Source organism: Eupeodes corollae, chromosome 1 (assembly GCF_945859685.1).
Source record: "Eupeodes corollae chromosome 1, idEupCoro1.1, whole genome shotgun sequence".
Taxonomy (NCBI): Eukaryota; Metazoa; Arthropoda; class Insecta; order Diptera; family Syrphidae; genus Eupeodes; species Eupeodes corollae.
In genome coordinates, this window is record NC_079147.1 from 101406648 (window position 1) to 101434333 (window position 27686).

Below are 27686 nucleotides of genomic sequence, written 5' to 3' on the forward strand. Positions count from 1 at the left end.
ACATTTTTACTGTTTTTGAGACATTGAAGTATTGTTTCCCGTAATTTTTGGTCTTGTAAAAATTTGGTTCATCAATTATGGACGTTGCAGGCTTTCCTTTTCCTTTGCTTGAACTTATTCCGGTTTTCTTCAGTTTAATTGGCCTTAAAACAACGGAAACTTACCTCCTGCACCATAATAAGCTTACAGTTTGAATCAAACCATGCGTTTTCTTTAGGTCCGTTGCATTTAACCCTATCTCATTTTCGATAATTCTGCGTGGAACATAACCTACGAGGAGAAAATAAGCCTCATCAGTAAAGATGACTTTTTTTCGATGAAAATCAATCGATCCGACCAGTTTGAGTTTTTTTGTCAACTGAGTTTTAAAACCGTTAAGACATGGGTCTCTGCACATTTAATGGTGTGATGTCATTCGTGGAATGCCTTATTTTTAAAGATCCACAAAGAATTTTTAGTGAGTTTCAACAATTTACATGCTTTTTTCAATAGTCTATCGTTTCATTTTAAGTAATGGCTTAGTATTTATTTGTGAAGTGTAAAAAACCTGAAACATCCTTATAAGCAGGTTTTTCAAAATGAAACCTCTTATTGAAATAAGCTCTGTCCAATTCCTTAAAAAAATTGAAAATTAAAATTTAAGAATCAGAGAAAAAGAGTAACGTAAATAAGCCTGAACTGTGAAGCCCATGGGTCACAATAAGTGGATTTAAGATGTTATACCTACAATCTTATTCAGTCAAGAATAAAACAATGAAGAGAAATATTTTCTTTTGTTTGGCTATACTTCAAATTATGATAGTTTTTTTAAGAAATCATAAACAAAATTAAAGGAAAAACAATTTCAATTTATTTTCAAACATATTTTCTTCCTAAAAATAAAAATAGTTTAATTTCGCCCAGCAATTCAAAAAATTATGTTTTCATATTTTCAATAGAATTAAAAATAATAATTCCAAGAATTGTTTACTTCAAGTCGAAGTCCTTGGATACATTTGTTATTTCTGGTTAATGATTCTAACGAATTCAAAGAGGTTTCATTTTGGTGTCTGTTGCGACAAAAATAAAAATAAAATGTTTCTCGAAAGCTTTGAAACTTTAATACTACCTGAAGCAAAATATATTTCTGTATTGAAATATTTGAGGAGTTGTTTATTGGAAGTGTCGAGAATATATTTATAACCAAAAGTTAATTTAACGATCAGCCAAAGTCTGCGTGATAGTGCACCCTAAAGCATAAGTCGACCTTTAGCGGACCACGATTTGGTGCATTTTGTGTCGTGAATCGGGCCAGATATTATAGGTTAGGTAAGGTTAGGTTATGTTAAAGAGGCTGTTGGTTGGGAAGTCCAACACACTTAGACCAAAGTATGGTCCGTTGTGATACCACATGGATCAGTTCATTAGTTTAACTTGTCGAACCAATTGGAGCTCCGAATGAAGCGTAGGAGATAAATAATGTCAGAATTGTTTAAATCGATGGTATCGTTGAAGTAGTAGTCTCCAAGATGGATTCTAAGTCTTTGTGATAAGGCAGGAGATGTGCACAGAAGAAGAGAGATTGTCTCCTCCTCCTCCTCGTCCATGCAACTCCTACAGAAATCATTTGCAGGGGCTCCAAGTCGAATAGCAGGCCAATCTATCAAGCAGTGCGCAGTCAGGACACCAATAACGTAGCTAATGTGCAATCTTCTCAGAGAGATTGATTGTTTTGAGCGCCAGGCGCTAAGATTAGGCCAAATTAGTTTAGTCGCTAAACAGGTGGTGGTATTATTTCACCTGAAGTTTGTTTTCTCTATGATATCTTGCTTTAGCATGAGTTTCCATGTAGCTAAGGGGATACCTATACTAGCATTGTGAGCCAGCAGAGGTAAAGTTGTTCCGCATTTCGCAAGTTCGTCAGCTTTGCAATTTAATGGAATATCTCTATGGCCCGGCACCCAGAAAAGGTGAATGTTGAACTGTGTAGCCATCTCCGTAAAAGATGATCGACAATTAAGAGCTGTTAGTGAGTTAGTGGAGACAGATTCTAGGGACTTTAACGCAGCTTGGCTATCCCAGAAGATGCGTATATCATTAGTTGATATAACGTTTTTTCTAAGCCATAATAGGACTTCTTTTATAGCCAGGATTTCAGCTTGGAACACGCTACAATAATCGGGTAAATGAAAGGAGAGACTTAAGTTTAGTCTATCTGAGTATACGCTCGACCAACCTCATCCACCGTTTTTGATCCATCTGTATAAAAGTTTATAGGATCATCGTTCAAAAATGATCTATACTCCCAAGAAGCCCTGGGAGGTATTGTCACTTTGAAGCTATAGTTATTAAACTGAGAATGGGGTATGGTGTAGTCAATATTACCGTTTACAGTTCTGAACGAGTTCAAAATAGTGGTGTGGCCAATTCCATTATTGATCCACAAAGAGGAGGCTTGAAGCCGTATGGCTGGATTAGCAGCCGTTTTCTTGCTGAAAAAGTAAAGCGGTATTAGATGGAACAGAAAATCAAGTGAGGCGGAGGGGGTAGAGCGAAGTGCTCCTTCCATACATAGGCAGGCTGTTCGTTGGACTTTGCTGAGTTTGTCGCGATTTGTCGCTATATTTAGCGACAAATCGTGCTACTCTATAAGTAAGGATCGGCCTTATGACCGAAATATATAGCCAGTGTGTAATGCGGGGCTGTAGGCCCCATTTATTACCAATGGCCTTTTACAGGAGAACAGGGTTAGTGTGGCCTTGTTTATTCTCACTTGAATGGTAGGTTTCCAACTTAATTTCTAATCCAAAATGAGACCCAAGTATTTTACTTGCTCAGAGAATTTAGGTGGTACACCGTTTATGAGGAAAGGGTCAATGAGTTGGGCTTTGTAATTCTTTGTGAAGAGGACAAGGTCGGTTTTTTGTGGGTTAACGCCTAGTCCACACCGATTAGCGCATCTGTATCTTCCTCTTTTTGATGTCAAAAAAGGCTTTAGATAATGTGATCCGCTGTCATGCGATTTCCTTAACATCGAACTTGAAAGAATTGTGCAGAGCTCCCACGTCATCATCTTTCAAAAATTCTATCAAATTACTGGAATATGCTGATGAGATATTTGGAAAAAGTCAGCGTGATGTAAATGGGGCTTTTTTGAGTAATGAACTTAGTGGTTAATGAGGTTAAAATGACATATATGTAGTAGCTGAGTGGAGAAGTATATGGTTCGACGAGCTGCACGGGCTGTACAGTGACGTAGACTTTAAAGTTAGAAGGATATAAATCCAACGGCATGGAACCCAATGCTCCGGCCCGGAAAGTCTTCGAATCCACACCGAAAGGACAGTGCAGTAGAGAAAGACCGCGGATCAGAGCGAGCGCACAAGTGGAAAGTGACCTCACCCAATCGCAACTGGACACATCTAGCTAAGGACCGAGCACAGGATTGGAGCACCACCTTGAGTTTTCTAAAGTCACAGTTTTATAGGAAGAAACCACAATTTATACATACTCTTAACACAACATATTTTAGAAGAAAAGAACGCACAACAAAAAGTTTATCAACGTTATATTTCATACAAATAATAATTTTAATATTCTTATTAAATGTCAAAAATGCTCTTTCTTTTATTTGAATCAATATTAAAAATAGTACAAATAAGGTTAACAATATGGTTGTGTTAAATTTTACTATTCAGAGAAAACAAGGTAAATATTTCGTCTTCTGGAAAAATGCAGAATGTGCCAATATTTTTAACACTGCTTGAATTCATCTTAAATTGCAATGGTATTTTTTTAAATATTTTGTTTCCGAAATTCCATTATTTTTGAAATGAATAAAACTGCAAAATTCATTATAAGCATATTTACTCCATCGTAGCACAATATAATCCATGAACGAATTCTACATTTTTATACTCAAAAATGGTTTTTCTTTAAATTTAAAAAAAGAATCAATATTCCAAAAGTGTCCATCATTGACCATTAATTTTTCTTTCTGAGTATTTAATCCTTCATCATATTTATTGACCCTTAAATTTCGAGGAAATCCTTAAATCTTCTCTGAGAATAAATTTATTACTAAAACTGAAAGACTGCAAATTAATTTTCAAGCCATAATTTCTTCCAAGAAAAAATCAAACTTCTTTCGAAATCATAAACCATGATGGAAAATTTATACAAAAAATACGCTTTGCGAGAAAACCAAACCATCTGTGTATGAAAAACAAAAATTATAACGAATCAACGGAATTTAAATAAATATATTTTAAACGTCAGTTAATTTATTTTTCTTTTTTAAATCTGGACAAATTAAAGCGAATTGTATGTCTTCGTCAAGACCATAGTAGGTAACCATTGGGTTAAATATGAAACCAAAAACAAATACAACATTTTTAATAAAATCAAAAATATCATTCAGTGGTAATGTTTCCTAGATATATATACATTTATGGTATAGTAGAATCTACAATGTCCTTTACATGAAACCTCACAATTATTAAAAATGCAAACGCCCTCAAAGTATGAATCGCAGTGAATATTAAAATTAAAATCAAATTAACTTCCTCACATAAAATGGAATACGTAAAATCGACAATGTGTACAATATTGGCAACATACACTATACGTTTTTTAACAAATCACTGGGGACCGTTTTCCGACAGCAATTAAGGTAGCAAGGTAAGGTATATCCTTTTTGTTATAGAGATACATTCATTCATCAAGGATGCGATTGACTAACAAAAATCTGCAATCGAGTTTATTACGAAACTTAATCGAAAAATTGTACGTTCTCAATATTTTTTTTCTTTTTTCAGTCTTTTTATTGGTTGAGGCACATGCACCATCACCAAGGCGAGTCGAGGTGACTGGCATATGGCATCATGTGACCTGACCTGAGCTCAGAGAGCTTTACAACATGTAACTTAGTTGCAACAGCAGCAGAAGCATCACCACCACCACCGATAAAAATTGCATATTTCACTCTTTTTTCGACTTTTAAATTTTGTACACACAGGAGACGAAAATCACCTTCTCGTGTCCATTCCATTAATTGTACGCCATTCAATTTGAATATTGAAACGAAAAAACCAAATTGGACAACAACGTCCCCAACACAACTACTATACAAATATTGCCCTTATTGGTGTACGAAATAAAAAAAAAAACTTCCCATGTCCTTACAAGAAGCAATTGCGTTATGTTTGTTGTCCTGGTCCATAACGTGGTCAATCGAAATACATATATTTTTCCGTTGCCATACAACACTAGTGAAAAATAGTTTTCAAATATTCTTCTTTGTTATTGTGATAAGTGTTATTGGGGTGAAGAATTTTCAATACGGTTTTTTGGTTGCTATAGTACTTACCATCACTCGACGGTACAGAAGACGGACCTCCTCCAAGGGTGGGTAGCTGTCGATTTTCCATGTGAGATTGTAACTGTCCGAAGATCTTCCCCATTTGGGAGAATAGAATTCAGCTGGTCCTGGACGACCGGATAGTTCCATGTATTTTCGAGATCGTCCAAGTGAGTTATCAGCAACACAACTGAAAACATAAGAATTATAATATTTTTGAAAAACATTTTTGTATTTAAACTTTTACTTATTCGAATATTTAAGGGAAATCATATAAGTATTGTAAGTAAGTAAGTATTTATGTTGGAAGGTGTACGTACTGTTTATAGAGTCTTCCTTAAAATTAATTCTTTATTAACTTCCCACAAGAAGTTATTGTAATGGATCCTATTTGTCAAACTAAAATTTTTGACATTTCTCGACGTTTCAAAGCCAATAGAGTCGGAATAAAAGACTTTTAGAAAGATGTCTGTGCGTGCGTGTGTCCATAGCTCAAGAACCAGTAGAGATATCGACTTGAAATAATGTTTGTTATACACATACGAGTAATAATGCAGGAAGATGTAGAAAGGGCTCTAAAGAAAATTGCGTGTGTGGTACCATAGCAGTTTTGAAAAAAAGGTGAACATAAATATCTTACAAACTGAAAACGCTAGAGTCTTATCCAAAATGAGACCCAAGTATTTTGCTTGCTCAGAGAATTTAAGTGGTACACCGTTTATGAGGGGAGGGTCAATGAGTGGGACTTTGTATTTCTTTGTGAAGAGGACAATATCGGTCATGAATTAAATTTTATATAGGATACTGTAACGTGATACCAAAGAAGTATATTTTTTGAAAGAAATCCAATTACCTTTTTTAAAAATAAAAAAAAAACTAAAAGAAAAATTGTCACCTCGAAAATTTTACGACTAAAATATGATTTCATCTATAAAACAATTTCGTGCAACGAAAAATAAAGATTTTAACATCTGGTAAAATTTTTGGGAAGAATCTAATTGACATTTTTTTTTATAAAAAAATAATAACCTAAAAATAAAAAACATTACTCCAAATTAGTAAAAATTGAATTCCGAATCAAATATCTTTTCAAAAATTTGAGATTATGGCTTCCTAACCTAACCTAAAAAAAAGACTTCTCAAAGTTCGTAAAAATTGATTTTCGACTTAAATGTCTTTAAACAAATAAAAATATTGGTTTGAAACTTATTTTATCTTATAAAAAATATTGTTTTCCACATTCAGTGAATTTTTGATAAAAATCCAACAGTCCGTGTTTCATACAAACATAAAATCTACAAAAACTAGTAAAAACGTCTGCTAAAAATGATGTTTGGTGCTCGATATCACGTGAGCACTAGAAGGTATTCAATTCTAGTTAATTTCAATAATAGAATTTGTATTTGTTTATATAAGATATAATGCTTCTGAAATTGGTTAAAATTGGATAACGACTAAAAAATCTCGTATGATATTTTTCTAGAATAATTCAATTGACAACTTTTTTAACAAAACACGAAAACCTACAAACCTTTTAAGCAAGGCAAATCGGCAGACTAACAGTCCTGTGTCAACTAGGGCCTCACCCAACAAACTTCTCCATCAAGCTCGGTCCAATGTAGCTAAATGTATCCCGTTTCGCGCTCCAAGTTGGGTGTGGATTCGAAGACTTTCTGGGCCGGAGAATTGGTTTCCATGAGCTCTACGTGACCCAGCCATCTAAGTCGTTGGAAGTTTACCCTTCTGGCTAAGTCTACGTCGCTGTACAGCCCGTACAGCTTGTCATTCCATCTTCTCCTCCACTCCCCTTCGATGAATACGGGACCGTAGATCACACGAAGAACTTTTCTCTCGAAGCGACCCAAGGTGCTTTCATCCATGCTTCTGCACCGTTTAGCAGGACGGGGATGATAAGAGTCTTATATGGCAACACTTTGGTACCTCGAGAGAGGACTTTACCGATTTCTTAGTCCAAAGAAACAGTTAGCAAGAGTTATTCTGCGTTTGATCTCAGCGCTGGTGTTGTTTTCTGCGTTAACAGCGGATTCATTTGCTTTGGTTGTCAACAGTTAATCCGTCCATATCCGAGGTTCGTTGGTGCTTCGCACCTTTGAAAGCTTTTACGTGGCCAGGAAGTCAACCCGACGGCACAACCCCCAACCTGGAGGGCCAGATCCTAAGTATAACTCCAAGGTTGGGGAGCCGGATAAAACCGTACCTTATAGGCCTGGGCTTTGAATAAGTCGAAGAAGCCCTATAAGGTCTTCACTAAGTAGTTCAACCTTACTGGAACTGTAGACGCCACCGTTGATTCCATCTCAGGAAATCCTCCGCTGCCGTCTGGGTAAGGAAAGCTGCCTTAGTGGAAACACCTCTCCCCACCTCTCTCGTTTGCTGCCCCCAACAACTTTCCACTGGGGTTGGAGCCCGATCTCCAGTTGAGGTACTAGGCACCCGATGTTCACCGCGGGGAAGTGAGAGTAGGAGTTGATAGACAAAGGTTGGTTTTGAGAAAAACCTGTGGACGCTTGTGTATTCTTGAATGCAAATGTCTACTATTTGAACAGCCAAATCGGCAGACAGGAAGCGAAATTATCAGGGATACGGAAATGCAAAATTCCTACATCTAATTTTTTAAACTCCGTCAATGCATGTTTGTTTTCATCATTTGAGTTTGCTTTTCGGAGCTAAGCAAAAGTTCAGAAGATTACAACTTTTCAAAACTTTTCTTCCAATTTTCTCTATGCGTCAAAAAGAAAGCATGAACCCGAGTTAAAGTCAGTTGTCGATTGTCTAAAAATAATTTTCCACGCACACAAAATGTAGTTGAAGCTTGGCATTGCCGCCTCAAGTGCATTGTGGGGATAAAAAACTCAGGGTTATATGCACTGATAAGAGAGATGCACTGATAAGAGATTTATCAAAGGAAATTATCGTAGGGGGCCAAGTTTCCCAATCCATTTTCCCAAAATCAATGGCTCCATGTTTTTTTTAAATATGTGCAAATAAATAATAATTATAGCAATTTTATTGGTTTTGACATTTATGCTGTTTTTTGTTCAGTGTTGCCACACTTGATTTTTTCTTGTTGGGGATTTCTTTGATTTTAGTGGTCAAATGCAAAAAGTACTGAACTCGCACCCACATCAAATCCTATAGTTATTCCAAGCAGGGGGGTTGCAGGGGGGTAGCATGCCAGCTGTTAGTTATTATTGGAAAAACTTGACGTTGGGATAATTAATGATTGGAAACCATTGCCTTGGGAATGACAATACGCCAAACATGTTTTCTTAGATATACTCAAAATATGGTGAATCTGTGCTTAAGGATTTAGATTTTGGGAATTCTGGATTAGCTGATTTTGGTTTTGACGATTTTTATTTCGAAGATCTTAGATTTATAGATCATGTTTTGAGGATTTTTTATTAGAAACTAGGGTACCTAACCCAAGTTATCAGTGTCGGTCGCATCTCAGCATTTTTTTTTTTTTGCTTTTGTAGGTTTCCATGTTTTTTTCAAAAAGTTGTGAGTAAAATTTTGTATGAGTAAGTAAATAAGAAATAGTTTGATTTCAAAATCAGTTTTTGTTCACGAGATTATTTGTCGAAAACCAATTTTCAACAATTTTGGAAGCATTTCTTGAAAGTTTTAATTTTTACCAAAGTTGCGAATTTTTGTAGGTTTTGTGTTATATGAAAAAACTAACTGTCAGATTTTTTATTAAAATGTTACTGAAGGCTGAAAACTATACATTGTCTATGAGACGAAATAAATTTCAATTAAATATTTTAAAATTTAGAAAAGATATCTTAGAAGTAGTACCCGTGGCATGATGGTTAGTGCGTTGGACTGTCATGCAAGGGGTCTTGGGTTCAATCCCTGCCTGTGCCACCTTAATTTAAAAAAATTAATATGTGCGGGTACTGCCTCTTGCGAGGAATTGACAAATCCTTCAAGAGTAAATCTTGTCATGAAAAAGTGCTTTCTCAAATTAGCCGTTCAGATTCGGCATATAAACTGTAGGTCCCCTCCATTCCTGACAACATTACTCGCACACAGGAATGGTTGAGAGTTGTAAGTCACTAGGCCCTGGTTCACAACGGACTGTTGCGCCACCCAATAGTAATAGTATAGTATCTTAGAAGAAAATCAATCTTTACCAAATTTAAGTAATGTTTTTACCTACACGTTTTTATTTTGTATGAAAAACTATCAATATATATTTTCCAAAATGTTAGTGAATACTAAAAACTATATTTTTTATAAAATTCCATTAGTTTGAAGCCAATATCTTTTATATTTAAAAAGATTTTAAGGTCGAAAATTGGTACAAACTTTTAATGATATTTTTGTTTTTAGGTTTTTATTTTTAATAAGAAAACTGTCAATTTGATTTTTCTATAAATTTTAGCAGATATCTTCAACGTTATTCTTCGTTGCATAAAAGTATTATGATTTTTTATAATGACCGTTATTTTAAAAATTATAATAGTTTGGTATCACGTTACATTATATAATATAAAATTTAATTCAAGCCACTAGCGTTATTGGTTTGTGAAAAACAATTTTTATTTTTTTTTAATTACTATAGTAAAAAATCAACCACTCAATTTGTTGAGTCCTTTCTGCATCTTTCTGTGTTATTATTATTTGTGTCACAAAATTTATTTGAAGTCGATATCTTTACTGGGTCTTGTGGTTTGTAGGACGAAAAGAACTTACGTACACACATACGCTCAGACATCTCTCTAAAATCTTGTATTTAAGTTCTAGCGACCTTTACATGTCGCAAAATGACAACATTTTAAACTGGACGAATCAGACCGAGAAATTTACGGCATACGACCGAAAAAATAATGTTCGTAATAAAAGTACCCATATTTTCAACTTAATTTATAAATTTATTTACTTTTATTTATTAGCACTTTGACTGCAGCATGGTTTGACCTGAGCGCTTCCTCTATGCTGACATTTTTGTATCAAAAAGGTTCCTTTTACTCTACTTTACTTACTCGTATATCAGTGCTAAATTTTACTAATATTTTGTTTTTTAACTATAAAAAGATTGTCGCGTAGTCGACGTCAGCATCATAGTATTGCGTTTTTCCCGAATACGGGGTGTGTGGAGGCATTGGAAGTGGTCAGTAATAAACATGTTGTCGACGATGCGTCGACATATGCCGCATAGAACAAATACGATTTGTCGACGACGCGTCGAAATCCACAGAATTGTGGTTTTCAGGAAGAAATGGAATGCATATAATTTAATGTTAATAAATAAATAAAATTCTGTGGCCTAGGGACTTACAACTGTAGGGTATGGAGAGGACCTCCAGTTTTGTTCCAAATCCGAACGGCTTTTTTCATAACAAGAATTACTCTTGTAGAATTTGTCAATTATTCGCAATTATTGAAAAACTTTAGATGGCACTGGCAGGTATTGAATCCAAAACCTCTATCATGGCAGTCCTACGCACCTACCATCACGTCACGGGCACTACATCAAATGTTATGTTATGGCCAAGAATGCTGCAAAAGGTTTTGTCGAAAGAATACCGTGGCTGGCTCGAATAAATTCTAATTGAGACACGGTGCTAAATCGAACGATGTTGAAGATCACACCATTGGCCTTCCACGCTAGAAAATGCTTGTTTCCTTCAATATTGATGCGTTGTGCGAACGTAATACATTTCTATAACTTGCAAACGTTGTTTTAATATAAGTCTATTGATTATAAAATTGAAATCCAAATTGAGTATAAATCAAGAGAAAGCTGCCAAAAAGACTGTCTTTAAAAAACAGTGCCAGATTTAGAGGCAAACGTCTAAACAAACACCGTTTATTCATCCATTTATTTGATTTTTTTTGAAAATAATTCAAAAGTAAGTGGATTATATAAAGATACTAATATTTTGTTGTTGTTAATTTTATCAAGACAATTTTCTTATCAGACATTTTATCCAAGTATTGTTGGAAAATCTATCAATAGTATCGTTAAATCTTACACGAAAAACAAAAACAATATCCGTGGTATGAATACTATCGATAAAAGTTAAAGTAGAATCTTGCGTTTGTGACAATTATACAAATCTCGAATGAATCTTATGTGATTTCACTCTCAAATGTTGGAACGATTGATATTGCATACTCATCTCTATGGCAGTGTTCGTTGAATAGCTGTGCATTTGGAATCATGTGTTTTCCATTGGCGAAACAAAATCAATCTGTTACTGTTGATATTACTTAGTTTTTTAATGAAAATGGACTAACTGGGCTTATTTTGCAAGAATAAAAAAGATAATTAAGTTTTGCTATGTTTTCACTAAAGGTTACTCTCAGTTCAGATTAAATTAATCTTTTTGGTGTTTCTACCGCACAAGAAGATTTAAAAATGATTAAATATTTGTTGTCCGCTTTCCCTTGGAGATATTTGCTATGTTAAACCGATAATTATTCATAATATTACTTTTTTAAATATTATCAGTTCTAAATAAACTTTTTACTCCAATTCAATCATAATTTTTTCCATATTTTCAGTTAGTTATTTATTATCTCTCAACAACATAAAATCATCAAATTGTCTAAAGGCTAAATTTAAATGGGTCCATTAAACAGGGTACCTACATATTTTTATATTTTATTTGAATTGAACACATTTTTGCGAAAAGCCTTAACTTGATAAATGTTAAAACCAACTTTAAAAAGAGAAATACTTCCGGAGGTTTTAGAATTCCATACTTTTCAAGGATAGCATGAATATGATTAAACGTTAGCTGACTTGAATTAAACTTTTTTAAATAATTCCATAGAAGTTAGGAACAATACTAGTAATTATTTGAAGGGTATGCAAAGTCACGCAAGTGGAAGAATTGTATGATACAAAGAAGTCTACATATCAAACAATAACCATCCTTCATAGATCACAAATATGTGTAGGAATCCATCCATTTTTATTCATCAAGAATAAAAATTACATCCTTTTTGAATGTTCCACTAATCCAATTAAATTAAAAATCATATTCACTCACTTTTTCTCGAGTTATCAAATTAAATTTTTAATTTTTGTACATATATACTTCTCCCCCTAAAAATTAAAAATGTATAAGTTTTAATGGTTCATACAGATGGGTCTATATAAAATTCGTATACACAAAATTTGGTATAATAAAACATCCCTCTCTCTGAGTCCCCAATTAAAGAGAAAATATTTAATTTCGTTAATATTATAAAATCAAGTCTCAAATTCCCGCATTCACAGAAGAAACATTATGGCAAGGCAGAGTTTTTAAAGTTCCTGATGTAAAATGTTGGTACGAATTTTGGGTAAGCCTTAATACGGGGTGGGTCAAAAAATATAAGAAAAAGTTCTATGATACAGAACTTTAAATATAATTTTTAATAAATTATTTCGCTGCACATCAAAAAGAAAGAGGTTCACAGCAGTGTGATCTGTGACAAGCGTAACTACATCAACGCATTGGTGCAAGAAGTAGAAGATGCTGCAAGCAGGTGCGACAGCAGGACCGTTTTCAGAAGAACCAAAGAGGTGACCGGTGCGCACAGCTCAAAGCATCACCTGGTGAAAGAAGTAGACGGTATGATGGTAAGTTCGGTGGATAAGCAAGTCAGATGTTAGAAAGAACACTTTTCCTCGGTTTTAAGCCGAGTGTTTGAAAACATTGTGCATTGTCCGAACAAACTAATCCTCGCACTCAACGCACTTCCCAGTAAAGATGAGATCGTACCCGCAATTAATGCACTTAAGAGCAACAAAGCGGTAGGACTTGATGGAATTCCCACAGTGATGTTACAAGCAGTGCCAACGTCATCAAGCAAACTGCTTCATCAGCTCATAAAAGAAGCCTGTACCACCGAAAGCTTCCCAGATAAGTCGAAGAACGGAATTATCGTCAAGCTCCCAAAAATGAAGATCTTACACAGAGCAAAAATTGGAGAGAAATTGGCTTTCTACCTACACTTTGAAGCCACGTTCGATGCCGAACAAGCAGGATTCCGAGCCGATACTAGACCATCCTCTCAAATAAATGTTTCCTCGTCGAATGTCGAATCTGCACTTCTTTATGGGGGAAGCACTTGGAAAGTTACTTCAGCCATAACAAGAAAGCTGCAAATTTTCGTGAATAGATGTCTTTGTAACATCCTAAGGATTTTCTGGCCAAACCGTATATCAAATGAGGTCTTTCATAGAAGGACAGGTCAGGAATCTCGCGGGTATTCGGAACGAAATCAACATCACTAGGCAAGAGTTGGAGGGAGCTGAAAAATATCTCCGGAAACTGTAAACGATGGCCCGTAGGCGTAGAAGAGGCCCTATGCTAGTTAAGTTGTTCCCAACGGACTTAACAGGTTCTCTTCATCAGATGCGAGCTCCGTCGATGCGTAACACTATATAATGGTAACAGGTCGTACTCTACTATGTAACCTAGCTTTGATTAACCTTTGCCCAAAGGGCTCCCATAAAATAAGGCTTCTGATTGCCGTTTTTGTAGGGAGTAAGCAGCTTCTCGAGCGTTTCCTGGGCCGTGAGTAAAGCAGTACAGTGTTACGTGTCGGTGATTTGTATTACCCCGATTCTCTCTCGCTTTCTAAATTCTCTCTCTAATTGGAGAAATCTATCATTGTGCGGACTTTCACTTCCTGCGTCCAGAAGCGTTCTCACATTCCAGAAACCAATCTTTGTTTGGGTACAATAGCCAAAAGTCGTCAACGAGTTATCATTAATTATCTGAGGCGTAATTTCGGTTTCCATAGCCGGGATGCAGTTCAGTTACGAAGAGTGATTCTTTTTCATGCTTAAATCAATTCTTATTTAATTTAAGTGACAAATAGTAAGACATAGGAATATTTCAAACTTATTTGCTGTTAAATTTGAGAGTTTTTGATGTATGCACTTTCGAAAACGACTGATATTATATTACACCACATCACCCTGTATTAAACCATCTGATTTAAATGAGCTCTCTCTCTCTTTCTTCTGCGTTATATGGGTTATTTCAGTTTATTAAGAGTCTACATAGGAAGAGGAAGGTAGATGAGTGTATTATTTCAAATACCGGAGGCAATCTCCTTAACAAAAATTACAAAACAAAAAATTCCGCCTTTATCCAATGTAGGTAAGGTATCTAAATTCTACATCCTTTATGCATGCGTCATACGTTATACTTTTTCCGCAAAAGCTAAAACGTCATCGTCGTCGTAGTCCTTGTCATCGCCATTGTCATCTCTATACGAGGTACGAGGATCTACGAGTATATATACAACAAAAAGTGAATCCTATGCCACTTACCTGTAGTTTCCGAAATCTTCCTGTTGGATATGACGTACAGTCAGTGTGTGTCGGTTTCCTCTTGATGACATAATTCTTCTATCTGTCGTTTGGATTGGGAATGAGTTTTGATACCAGGATACCTGAAATGAAAAAAATGAAATAAAATTATATCCTTGCAGAAACCCATTTGTATTATTTCAAAAAAGAATTTATGAAGGCTCAATGTTTCTTTTATATAATTACTTCAATAAAAAACCATGGTTATATTATTGAATTTTATTTTATTTCCCCTAGAACTCATTTTTATTACTTTTGCAAGGTGATTGTTCGTTTAGGTATTCTGATACTTTTGAATAGAAAAAATGATAAGTATTATGTTCTTGTTCAATTTTGATGTCAAGCCTACAAAAGCTATGGAGTAATAAATTGAGAGAAACAATTTTTCAAAAAAAGGAACATTAAAAAGATTATAGAGTGTCTGTGTGAGCAGATGAGTTTCGAAACTTCAAAACAATTTATGTCATATACATTTAGAGCGTTTTTAGTATGATTTTTGGAAATTTTTGAAATAAAAAATTATTTTGGACAATTAGGAAAAAAGTAAAAACTTGTGTCAAACCTGCGGAAAATTTAAGAAAGATATATGTACCTCTATTTTTAAATTATCAGGCTCGCTGAAAAACAAAAAGCTCAATTGAAAGATCATTTCAGATTTGATGACAAAGTTCTTGTTTTTCAAATAAACCTTCAAAACAACAAATGCTATTGAATATTTAATTCATGACATATTGAATATAATAAAGTGTGATTTTTAAGCTCCATTACAACTTTTGATTGTTGTTGTCTAAAGTTGCCTGTGGTGACATTTCCGTTTAGGAAGGTTTTGACAATTCACCATATATAATTTAACATTAAAAAAACACTTTCAAAATGTGGAAATGTATGCCTTGAAAAATAACAATTTTCCGAATTCTATACAGCACTTACTCCATTTTGTGGTTGTGTACTGCTGAAGCTTTTTTCCATATATGGAGCGAAGTCAGTACTCAAGTCATTAATGAATTACGATATCATCCATTAAGATTGACTATTTGTCCTAGCTTTAATATTTTATTGGTCCTTATTTTTTTTTTTTGAAATTAGGAAGAAGCAGTCATTACATTGAATGGGAAGCGGTAAAGACCTATATTGACTGATTTTCTGTTTCCAAAAATGAATCAGTTAAATATCAGTGAAATTTGGTTTCCACAAGGCGACGCAACTTATACCACAGCGCATAGTAATTAACTCATTGGTAAATTAATTTGCTGACAGCTTTTCCACGAATACTTTCTTGAAATATTGAAATCCGTTATAAAGAAAAAGACAGAGGTTTTGAAAGGAGCTGTTGGTGCACATTGGTTTTGAATTTCTGAATATTTCAATGACTAGGAAAGACAGAGTGTGGTAAAGCATTCCACATTCGCGTAGTACGGCTTAGAACCAATCTCTGTATTCATAATTACGACCGAAGTTGGGCTCGAGGAGATGCCTACTGATAAACATTTAAAGAAATTCGAGTATTACGATTAAACCTATAAGGGGAGGAATGTAGCTGGCTGTTTCTCTAGATCATTGACTCTTAAAATAACGGTAAGAAAGGGTGAGACAAGAAACTTTGCGTCAATGCTTGAGCAACGTAAATGATCGAGCTGAGGATACCATAACGAATCAATCTTAATACTCTACGTTCAATGCTGTCAAAGAGGCTAGGAAAAGTAGCAGGACCACCATTATACTCAAACTATAGACGTATAGAAGTCTTATAAATAACACCCCGAATACCTTGCGGAATTTTTGGAAACATCGCGTACGTGATCGTTATACAAAAGGTGGTTGATAACACACGTGCCGAGAATATCGAGATGTTCAGTCTCATTAATGCAATTAGACCTCATTGGGTATTCGAAGCATCATTTTTCACGCGGTTTTGTTTTGCCCATTAAACAATGTTGTAAATAAATTGGGAGGCTCAACAGCCCGTTGAGAATTATTGCCTAGTGACTTACAACTCTCAACCATTCCTTCGTGCGAGTGCTGTTGTCAAGGATGGAGGAGACCTTCAGTTTTTAACCGAATCCGAACGGCTAAAAAAAAGGGTTTCATATTCAGGGATCGAACCAAGGGTACCCACTCATTGATTATGTTAGAATTTAATGGGCTTATCATATATTTTGTCTTTGTAGTTACACATCCAAAGAAAAGGGATGTGAGTCTGAAACGAATATGAAAAGCTGAGAGTACTATCGTCAGCGAAATAATGCGTTGGATTAGAAGTTGTAGACAGGAGGTCATTAATAAAAATGAGAAAGAGTTTTGGAGATAAAACAGAACCCTGGGGTACACCACCATTTGCTTGTGGTTTTAAGAACCGAAACCATCCAATACTACTTGTATTGAACGATCTGAAAGTTAATTACTAATCCAATGAAGAAGGGATTTATGAAAACCGAAAGCATGTATTTTCGATAAAAGAGCCTGATGCCAAACACTATCAAATGCTTTTGAAATATCAAGTGCAATATTCTTACTTTCTCCTTAATGATGTAAGGATTTGCTTTACTGTTCGGTGAGAAATGAGATGAACCATGAGATCACCAATGGACCTATTGCGGCGAAAGCCTTACTGTCGGGCATTGAGAAGCTTTCGCTTTCTTCAGCTGATAGTTAATCAGCGTTTCCATGACTTTAGAAAGAAAGGACGTAAATGAAATCGGTTCATAATTAGAGGGGGATAAGAATTTAGTTTTTTGAGGATGGGTTGGACAAACGCTGTTTTCCATCTACTTAGACCGAGACCTGCGAAGTAGTATAGATGAAAAAGCTTACGCAGTGTTTTTGCAAGCGTTGAAGAACAACGAGCGTAGGAACCGAGGAAGATGAAAAATTCTTCATCTTTTTTGACGAATGACCAAACATTTCTACTGGCTTTAGGACGTTGCGTAATTTTTGGTCATGCAAAAATGTTGTCCTTTGAATATTTGTTGCAGGCCTTCATGCCTTGCTTGAAAGTTTTTCGCGTTTCCTTAGTTGGGTTGGCCTTAAAACAAAGAAAACTTACTTCTTTGGCGCTATTAACCTCTTTCTTTAGTTTTAACCCTGTTCTGTTCGGAATAAAAGTTCTCATACCCAAGAGCATCAAGTTAGAGATTCCGAAATAATTATTCAGACTGTCTCAGTTGGCTTTCTCGTATTGCAAAACGGTTCTCTTGGGAGTTCTTTCCTTACTAGAGAGTTTTTACAATTTTTTTTTGGAGAAGTAAGTAGCCAGCCACTCAGTTTGATAATGGTGTGCTTATTTTATAGATTTTTTCAGCAAAAAGCCTTCTTAAGAAAATTGAAAATTAAAATAAGTAATTTTTAAAATATTTAATTTATAAAATAAAAATATTGTTTTTTATTATATGTACATCCATTCAATAATACTCAAAGGGCAAACAATTTTGACTCGAAAAATATCATTCCAGTCATTTCCTATAAGCTTAAACTAAAAGATTATTAACCTTCGATAAATTTCCCTGGATGAGCTATGTTTTCATTCAAATTTGAAGACCAAAATCAGTGAGACTGATGGCACCTTTTCCCTTTTCAGATTTTTGGCTAACACAATTTTATGGTGTAAAAACTCATTGAACAGAAAAGTATAAGTTTCGAAAAGTGTTTCTAGGTTTTTGCTCTAGATATTCCGGCACAACCTGCTTTAATCCATATCTTGATACTTTACTTGATGTATATACAACAATCAATACCTAACTGCTATTTAATTAAATTACATTTTTTATAAAAATTTATAACGAAAGATAAATTCCTTCCTTCATTCGACAAAAATTGTATTATTCAATTGATACGAAACTAAACCTTTAATAATTTGGCCCAATTCATTACCAGAATTGCTTTAGAAATGACTCATGTGACGCAATTAAGAAACTTTGCTCATTCATTTATCTTTCAGGTATGGGTAGCTTTATTATTTCTCAAAATAGTAAAATTATTCTTTAAAAAGTTCAATACTTATCAAAGCTTCTTTTAAAATTATGGAATATAATCATGCGTTCTCATCAAGCTATCATAATAATGTATCGAATTATAATAAAGAAGCCCTAAAGGCTTTAATTAAATTTGTCTACTCCCAAAGATATTATGCATCTGTTTGTTTTTATTTCACCTTCCCCAACACCTCATTCATTATGGTCTGCTAAAATAAAATTTTGACACCTTAGAGAACCCCTCTTAAAATTTAAAGGTGTTTTGTTTATTGTCTTAATCACGACAGAATAAGAGCTAAAATAATAAGTGTCTTCATACTTATATACCTAACAATTAAGCTCAAACGCGGTTAACCATAACTGGCAGATGACTCGGTTCTTATATTTTATAAAAGGCTTAACTTTTCTTTTGAAAAACAAACCATTTTTCGTAATGTCTCTATTAAAGATAATAATTATTTTAGAAAAAAATAGGTAAAGATACAATCAAAAGAAAGAGTATTTTATAAGTAATCTTCAATTTTGTAAAATGAGCAAGAACAAAAAACAAATAATTATAATCTTAAAATAAAATCTTAATTAAGGATAAACCGCATCTTATATAGTGGGCTATATAGCTTAAGGTACTTACTTTTTTTTGAAGGTTAAAGGTAACGACGAATATAACCTGAAGTCAATATTTTTTTAATGCCAGCCAGAGATAATAACCAATTCTAAAGAAACTCATTTAAAAGTTTTATGGACAAATATAAAAACAACAGAAAAAATACCTAAACCTTTTATCATTAAGGACCTGAAAAAAGGATTCTTTTATATAAATAGCCCTCGCCCCATAAGATTGCATCGATTGTTTAAAATAAATTGTCACAGCCTTTAACCTAGTATCATTCAAGTAAATTCTAGCTGAAAAAAATCAATTTGATTAACCTATTTCCCCAACAAAAAAGTCTCATTTTTCCCAATGGACCGGAGAATTCTGCCCGAAACCACCGCTGCCGCCATCATATCGCCAAAAATGTATTTTATTACCAAACGATTCCAAAGTCAATTTATTACTCAAAGCTATTTTTTCTCTCCTGATGACTGAGATATAAATATATATATAAATAGGAACAGGAAGTGATGGTATTTCTTCATTGATATTTATGTAGCACAATAACGTTAAGAGTATCACTCATCCGGACATCATCATCAGTCCCCATTGTATCTTTTACTTTACTTTAGGCCATGGCCTGAACGAAAGAAGAGTGTTAAAAAATCATAAAAAAATCTCCTTTCTAAAAAATCATGAGCGTGCTGCTCGCTCCCTGGATCCTGCTCCTGCTTCTTCCCTGTGATGGAATGAAGTGCTAAAATGGTCTTGCCTGTAAAAGTCTTCCTTGTTTTTTTTTGTTTTTGTTCTATGAAACTGTCACTTCGACTTCGTTTGTAGATTTGTTTTCCTTCAAAGAATAGGCAACAGCATGAGCTTCGGAGGCAGCACGGCGCGAACGTTGTTTTTGTTTTCCCTTCTATGTATATTACGAGAGTCCCTTAATCCCCGTTTAATAATTGCAATGATGAAGAGTGCCTGAGAGTAATAAAAATCGCACAAGAAAAAGGATATAAAAAAAGAAAAAAGAGTCTGAACTGAAGGAGGACCTGGGACTTAATCGGAAAAATCTTTATCGTCATATCTACTTATTTCATTTTCTTTTTTTTTTCCTTTTTTTATATTTTGTTTGTATTATTTTTTTATTCTGTCATTTTTTGACAAAATTATGGCTTTTATAATAAAAGTCCAGTGGATTAAGAGATGTTCATTTGGAGTTTGCAAATCAAAAGATTAGACAACCTTAAACTTAAAGGTAACAGAAGTAAATATGTTTTTGTTACTAACGTAGAATTTATGGTAGATGAACAAATTTATCTTTTCTAAAAGACTAATTAAAAAAAACTTCAAAATGTCCAACAGTCCTACAATTCCCAAAACAAAAAAACGTTAACCACAAGATTTCCCGGTCAGCGAGTTCTAAACTCTATACCATCATCGACTTGAGTGCTAAAGATCAATGGTGTACACCTTTCTTTAATGTATTGAATATAAGTCTTATGAACGTTCACGAACTTTTGCTGCTGACACACAAAAATATGAGACTGATAACGAACAAGCTCAATGGTCCTCAAGTGCACGTTTTGTTCAAGGACAGAGTACGATTGTAAACTTTAATTTGTTTTTCAAGTTTTACTATTCATCTTAACATAGGCTTCAGGTAAGATTAGGTTAAAGTGGCTGTCCGTGATCACACTAAGGACAGTTTAATGGCCCATTGTGATACCATATGAATATTGAGGCTTTCCGCTAAACTCAATGAAATCATTTTGAGTACCTTACGAAACGTGAGACATTGATTATGTTAATATGATTTAGATCGTTATAAAAGAATTTCCCTTGGTAAATTTTGCGTTTTTGAGCTAGAACAGGACATGTTCAGAGGAGGTGACGAACCGTTTCCTCCTCTTCCTCATCCATACAGCTTCTCAAATATGCCTAGCCGTTATTACCAGCTTAGAGATAGCAAACACCTTGAAAATTTTAAATCTAGTGTAGGCCAGATGTTTTTTGTGACTTGACATGTGGTGATGTTATGCCACCTGGTGTTTGTCTTCTTCATACAGCCATCGTCTTGCATTAGCAATATTTTACAGTTTGCATGTAGCGTTTGGTATGCCAGCATAAGCCAAACGAGGTAGAACGGATAGTACTGGGCCATTACTGGGGAGTTCATCTGCCTCGTGGACTGTCTTTATGTCCCGGCAGCCAGCAAAGGTTAATGTAAAACTGTAACAGTTATGGACTGTTTTAGATTTGTAGAGATAGAGTCCAGAGATTTGATATCAGCCTGACTATCTGAGAAAGTACGGGTATCAGATGTTGAAATCATGTTTTTTTTAAGCCGGGACAACACTTTTTTTATCGCCAAAAGTTCCACCTAGAACATACTACAATGATTGCGAAGGTGGAATGAGATTTAATTTTAGTCATTCAGAGTACACACCTCCACCAACCTCTTAATTTGTTTAGCAGTGGATTGAGTCGTATTTAAGGAATGCCCTATCCTCCCAAAAAGATCTAAAAGGTATAGAAATCTAGAAATTTATTTGGAGCTGTATCTAATGGCGTATGTTGTTGTTAACCATATAAAATAAAGCTTTGAGGCGAATAGCAGAGCTTCCAGCTATTTGTTGGCTCAGTATATAAAGAGGTGTTAGGTAGATTAGCGTATCTAGTGCAGCAGATTGGGTGTCGTGAAAAGCGATCCGCTTAGACATAGGCAAGCTAAACGTTGAACTTTATTTGGTTTTACAGCTTTTTCTAAAGCAATTCACCATATTGCAACACCGTACATTCAAATCGGTCTGATTACCGATGTGTATAACCCCTGCGTAACTCGGTCATGTAAGCCGCATTTATTACTAACAGCTTTTTTTGTAAGAAAAGAAAGCTATAGTAGCTTTTTTGACTCTTACTGTTGTAACGCGTTTCGAATTTATTAGCTCCGTCTAAGAACTTTAATTGGATACCTTTAATGTTGTGAGGGTAAAAATATGGAATTTTACTTTTCCTCGAAAAAGGCACCAGTTCGGTTTTGTTTAGGTTAACACTCAATCCACACCGATCAGACTAAAGTATTGGTTTGTGTAAGACATTTCGGAAGAGTTCTTTTAAGGCTTTCTTGACACCGCTATAGCAATTTCATCCGCATATGCAAACACTCTGCATCCAGACCAGTTAGGTTTTTATTTACCAGCAGGTTACAATGGAAAGGGACACAACCTTGCAGTGTCCCTTTACTAACGCATCCTCTAGGAGAGTTACCGAGTTTTGATTTAATTATTCTGGTAGTAAGCATTAAATGAATTAACTTTCCAAGCAAACTCTCTAAATAAGAGTGAGTGCATTTATGTCCACGTTGTTGAAAGCTCCTTCGATGTCAAGGAAAATAAATATAGTGAACTCTCTATGATGGAGGGTGTATTCGATGGTGCGTTCTAATGCGTGTAACGCCGTTTCCACCGATTTGAAGAAGTCTTGTATCAATACTTGCCTTTAAATGGAGATCAATCAATCTTTCTAACGTTTTTAACAAAGAATGATGATAGACGTATAGGTCGTAGATCTTTAGGGTTAACTTGCGAGTATTTACTTGCTTTGGGTATAAAAACAACTATCACTTCTCTCCATGCTGAGGAAATATGGACCAGATATATATTAATTGCTGTTTTAAATTGCCTCAAGGTTGTGTGCAATTAAAAAAAACATACTCTTGGAGTTGTAAGAACTGGAAGTATCTAAGAACCTTTCTCACTAGGTTACACAATACCCGTTTTTGTTTGTTAAAAACCTGTATAAAACAAAGGCTTGATCGTAACCGCATTGATAACTTCAACTTAAATTATATTTTTTTTAGCGATATCCAATTTTTAATAGAAAAGTTTAAGCTATTTTGCATATGTAGTGGTGGAATGGATTTAATTTTGTTTGCATAAAAGCGTCAATTTAACATTATCAAACACTATTTTGTATGAGATACAAACGTGTGAGAACAAAATTAACAAAATAGACTAAATAGTTATTTAGGAACAAAAAAAGGCATGTTTATTAAAAGTTATCTGAATCAAGACGCAAGGAAACTAAAATTGAATGTGATTAATTTAAAAGTATGTTCTGTTCAAGTTTAAGAAATATTCAAAACAAATTGCTTGAAACTTTCTGTTTTCGATTCTAGACCTCATGTGACTGGGAAGGTCATTCCACAGTCTAACAACATGTACGAAAAATTGCCTGCGCGATGTCAAACACGTAAAGGTGGGCGAGCGCAATAAAATGGAACGGCTAGAAACAGAAAAATTAAGCATTTTAATTAGCTTACTTGGGGTCTTTTTAACAATCAATTTGAAGAGTAAAATACAACAACGATATTTGAAGAAAGTTACCAGATCGCAATTAAAAAGCTGACGAGCTTGAAAAGAGACGTGATTGAACCTACGTAGGCATAATCTTTGACACAACTGTATCACAAGTTAACCTGTTCTTAAATACCAAACCTAAATTTCTAACTTGGTAACATATTCAGTTATACAATTATTCAACATAACGGGAGGGAAATTATCTGGGTTTGGTTTGTTTATTGAAATTGGAAGAGTTTTCGTTTTTTTAGGATTGAGTTCATGTCGACCAATCATGTATAGCCTGTAAATCAATGTTCATTTTAGATATTGCATCCTTAAGCATCATCTAAAAGAAACTAATATACATATAATTGGACGTCATCTGCATAAATATGAAACTGACAGTAAGACAAAACAGACGATAAATCATTAATGAACAATGAAAACAGTAAAGGCCCAAGGATTGATCCTTGAGGAACACTATTATTAACAAAGAGGAACGAGGACATTCTACCATTACAAGACACGGCTTGCATACGATTGGTCAAATATGAGTAAATAAGTTTTTTAGCTGCATCCAAGAAACTAAATAGAGTCAATTTATCACAGAGATAATTATGGTTTACACAGTCAAATACCTTTGAAAAGTCAAGTAAGTTTATCACAGTTGTAAATTTATTGTCTAAAGAATGTCTTATGTCAGCAGATACGTTGCGTAAAGCTGAAATACAACTATGTCCTTTTCCTTTTCGTATGGAAATGATAGTAATGATTTTGTTGTTGATGTGAATATGTTTTACAGTCAAATACCTCTTAGCATATTTATTTTTTTTTACCTAAAGATACAAGAATCAGATTTAGTTTTAGCCAAGTTGAGGATATAGTAATTGGGAGAGTAGGGAAATAGTGTTCGATAGAAAAGCTGCAAAAAGTTTGAAACTTCGAGTATGGACAGGTTTTTTTCACTTACGTGTTACAAGACGTCGACTGTTCTTATTTTTTCGCCGCTACTTTGAGTTTGAATGCAAATATTTCTTACAGTCAGAGTCCTCTAATCCAAACTTCAAAAAAAAAATACAAGTACTAAGGAGGTTTTAGCAAAATTGCAAATATAATGACTCTGAAGGATGATCATTTTCTTTCAGGAAAAGCATTAGAAAGTTTTGAAAACAATTGAACAAGGAAAATTATAATTACAAAGCTTTCGTGTTGCAGGATATCGACTGTTTTCGTTCTGTAATACACCGTTAAATATTAGTTTGTTCAAACAAGTGATTTCAGTGCGATATCATTGCTTTATTGTGAATATCAAGTGAATTTAAAATATTTTTTTGTTTATCAACTAAAGTAAGTAAATCTTTCCTTGTAATTTATGTCTATAATTTACGAGTTCCTGTTCTAATAAAGAAGTATGGATGCTATTATGGATCGCGTTCTGTATCTCCTAAATGCATCTTCCAACCGGGATTTGACTGCACCGGAGCAAGAATTCTTTGACGAGAATTACTCTCGGTTCCTAGAGGCAGAAGAGGAGGGAGTTCACCACAATGAATCAGAAGATGACAGTGACAATGATGGAGATTTTTCTGATGCTGATGATCCAAATTATGAGCCAAATACAGCTTTGTTGGATACTTGCGTCACGCAAGCTGGTTTGGACATGGAAGAAGAAGTTTCGTCTACAAACTGATAAAATGGCTCCGCTAAGGTATATAAGACACATATTTTATGAATGACAGGTGCATTTACAAATAATTGTTTTTATCATTTCTAGGTACATTTGGAATTTGTTTCAGGAGAACCTAGTTGAGTTCTACGAACCATCAAAAGAGCTTACAGTTGATGAACAATTGGTCGGCTCAAGGGGAAGATGCCCTTTCAAAATGCTTATGCCAAACAAGCCAGGAAAATATGGAATACAAATTTTCTGGATAGTCGACGCTGTAAACCGCTATCCTCTTCAGGGCGAAATTTATGTTGGCCAGCAACCATCTGATAATCGTTCGTAATGCGATTAGCTGAAAGATATTTAGGTAAAGGTTTCATAAAATTTTTGTTGGAAAAAAGGCTATAAAAAGCTATCTTGAATCTATTTAGGCAAAGGTTATAACATAACAACAGATAACTATTTTACATCAGTACCGCATTAGACTTGGAACTGATGAGCAAAAACACAACAACAATTGGTACTCTAAAGTCCAATAAGCCGCAATTGCCAAAGCAGTTTACACCTTCGGATAAAATTTTCAAGCAATCGAGGGACAAATTTTCGACAAAATTTTGTTATTCAAGGTATATGCAGTTATGTAGTTACGCAAGTAATACAAAAAAAATATGCTCATGATCTCAACGGCTAATCATGAGGACAAAATTGATAAGGTCACTAAAAAACCGGCTGTCATTATGGACTATAACTCAACGAAAGGTGGAGTTGACACTTTCGACCGTATGGCGACAGTTTACACCTGCAAAAGGAAGAGTAATCGGTGGCCAGTTACTTTATTTTACAACCTTTTGGAGTGTGCAGGAGTTGCATCTTACAGGATGTTTGATGTCTGTCAGCCCAATTGGTATACTATCAAGAAGAGATCGGAAAAGAGGAAAAAGTTTTTGAAGGAGTTGGCTTTAGAGCTTGCTGATAGCCATATAAGAAATCGTATAGCTAAGAAAACTCTTCAAACAAATGTAAAAACAGCTATGAAACTAATAGGTTACGAAATCGAATCCGTAAAAACCGTACCGCAAATACGAATAAATAAAGCAGTGATTCCTGCAAAAAAGAAAAAAAGACAACAAAACTACGGCTGTCTGCGATCTCTGCTATGTTGTAGCTTGCAGTAAACATTATGTAAGGGTGTGCGACAGATGTTTTGTTGCCAAAACTACACCGGATGCTGGGGAAACCGAAGAAGATGATACTTTTGATGAAGATTCACTTCCGTCAACTTCAGCTGGTCCACCAGCTAAGCGCCAAAAAATAAGAAATACATACCTAATAAAAAAAACATGTATTCAGTTTTCAAAAGTTTTTTTGTTTTTAATAAATAATATACAAACAAAAATTAATTTTTGTAAAAAAAATCTATGTTTATTTGACACTTTCTAAGGAATTCATAGGAAAATCCTTCATGGGCACTTAGTGCCCAAGTACGCTAAAACTAGAAATTTTTAAGTACACGGGTCTAGGGTTAATATAATATTTTATCTGGTTACTTATAAAGTCAGGATGAATATTTTCAAGTACGGTACATTTAGATTTTATGGAGAAAATTGCTTTACCTACCTGATAATCATCTACGGCACTTACCGAAAAGGCGTTAGTAGTATCATTCTCTGTACGTCTAGAAGACATTTCACAGAATTGGGTTTGTGAAGTAGAGAATTTAATATTCAAACCTCCCAAATCAATATTAACATTACAAGATTAAACATCTTTTTCAAACCAATATACTTAACTTCCTTCAAAAAAAAAACTTTGACGACCGATCGTAGTTATGTAATGTATTGTTATAAAATTTGTATTTTACAATTTTGATCAAATTCGTTACAGAATTACGTAACCGTTTAAAGTCGAGGAGCATTTCTGGACAACCAAAATGCCTCCAACGTCGGTATCAGACATCTCTAGCCTTAATAGCATTGAGTATATCCGCAGAGAGCCAAGTAACTTCGAGATTTCATATGACACGTCGAAGTTTTCAATTTGACAAATTGTACCGAATTCAATAACTTCAATTATGAAGTTTAGAATAAGGAGATTTATTGAAACAAATTATTTTTCGAGAGATTTTCGTTTGGTATCGTTTTATGAATTCATTTTTATTGTTTTTACACCTGAGTTTGACTCTCTATACGGAAGTCAAATTTTTATCAACTATTAAGCTCTTTTCAGGACTAAGTAATCGCACCGCATTGGACATTCAGTTCATTAACATAAACTCTTAACCCATGGCTTTTCATGAGATGCGTGCATGTACGAAAGTTTTGTACGTTCGAGATCCTTTTTTTGGTCGGCTACATCTCTAGAACCAGAAAACTTCAAATAAATTTTGTTTTACAAATAAGAACATTAAGTTATGCGAAAGAGACTTCGTAAAAGATT

At 34.5% G+C, this 27686-nt stretch overlaps 1 protein-coding gene across 1 annotated transcript in view; it reads right to left on the reverse strand.

Moving 5' to 3' along the window:
- Positions 1-14762, reverse strand: part of LOC129942535 (uncharacterized) — a 39186-nt gene extending 24424 nt beyond the window's left edge. Inside the window, exons 1-2 of the mRNA XM_056051516.1 lie at positions 14646-14762; positions 5348-5528 (exon numbers count right to left, since the gene is read on the reverse strand). Coding sequence (XP_055907491.1) covers positions 5348-5528; positions 14646-14716 — 252 coding nt within the window. The 5' untranslated portion in view covers positions 14717-14762. The remainder of the gene's footprint in view (positions 1-5347; positions 5529-14645) is intronic.
- Between the last annotated feature and the right edge of the window lie 12924 nt (positions 14763-27686).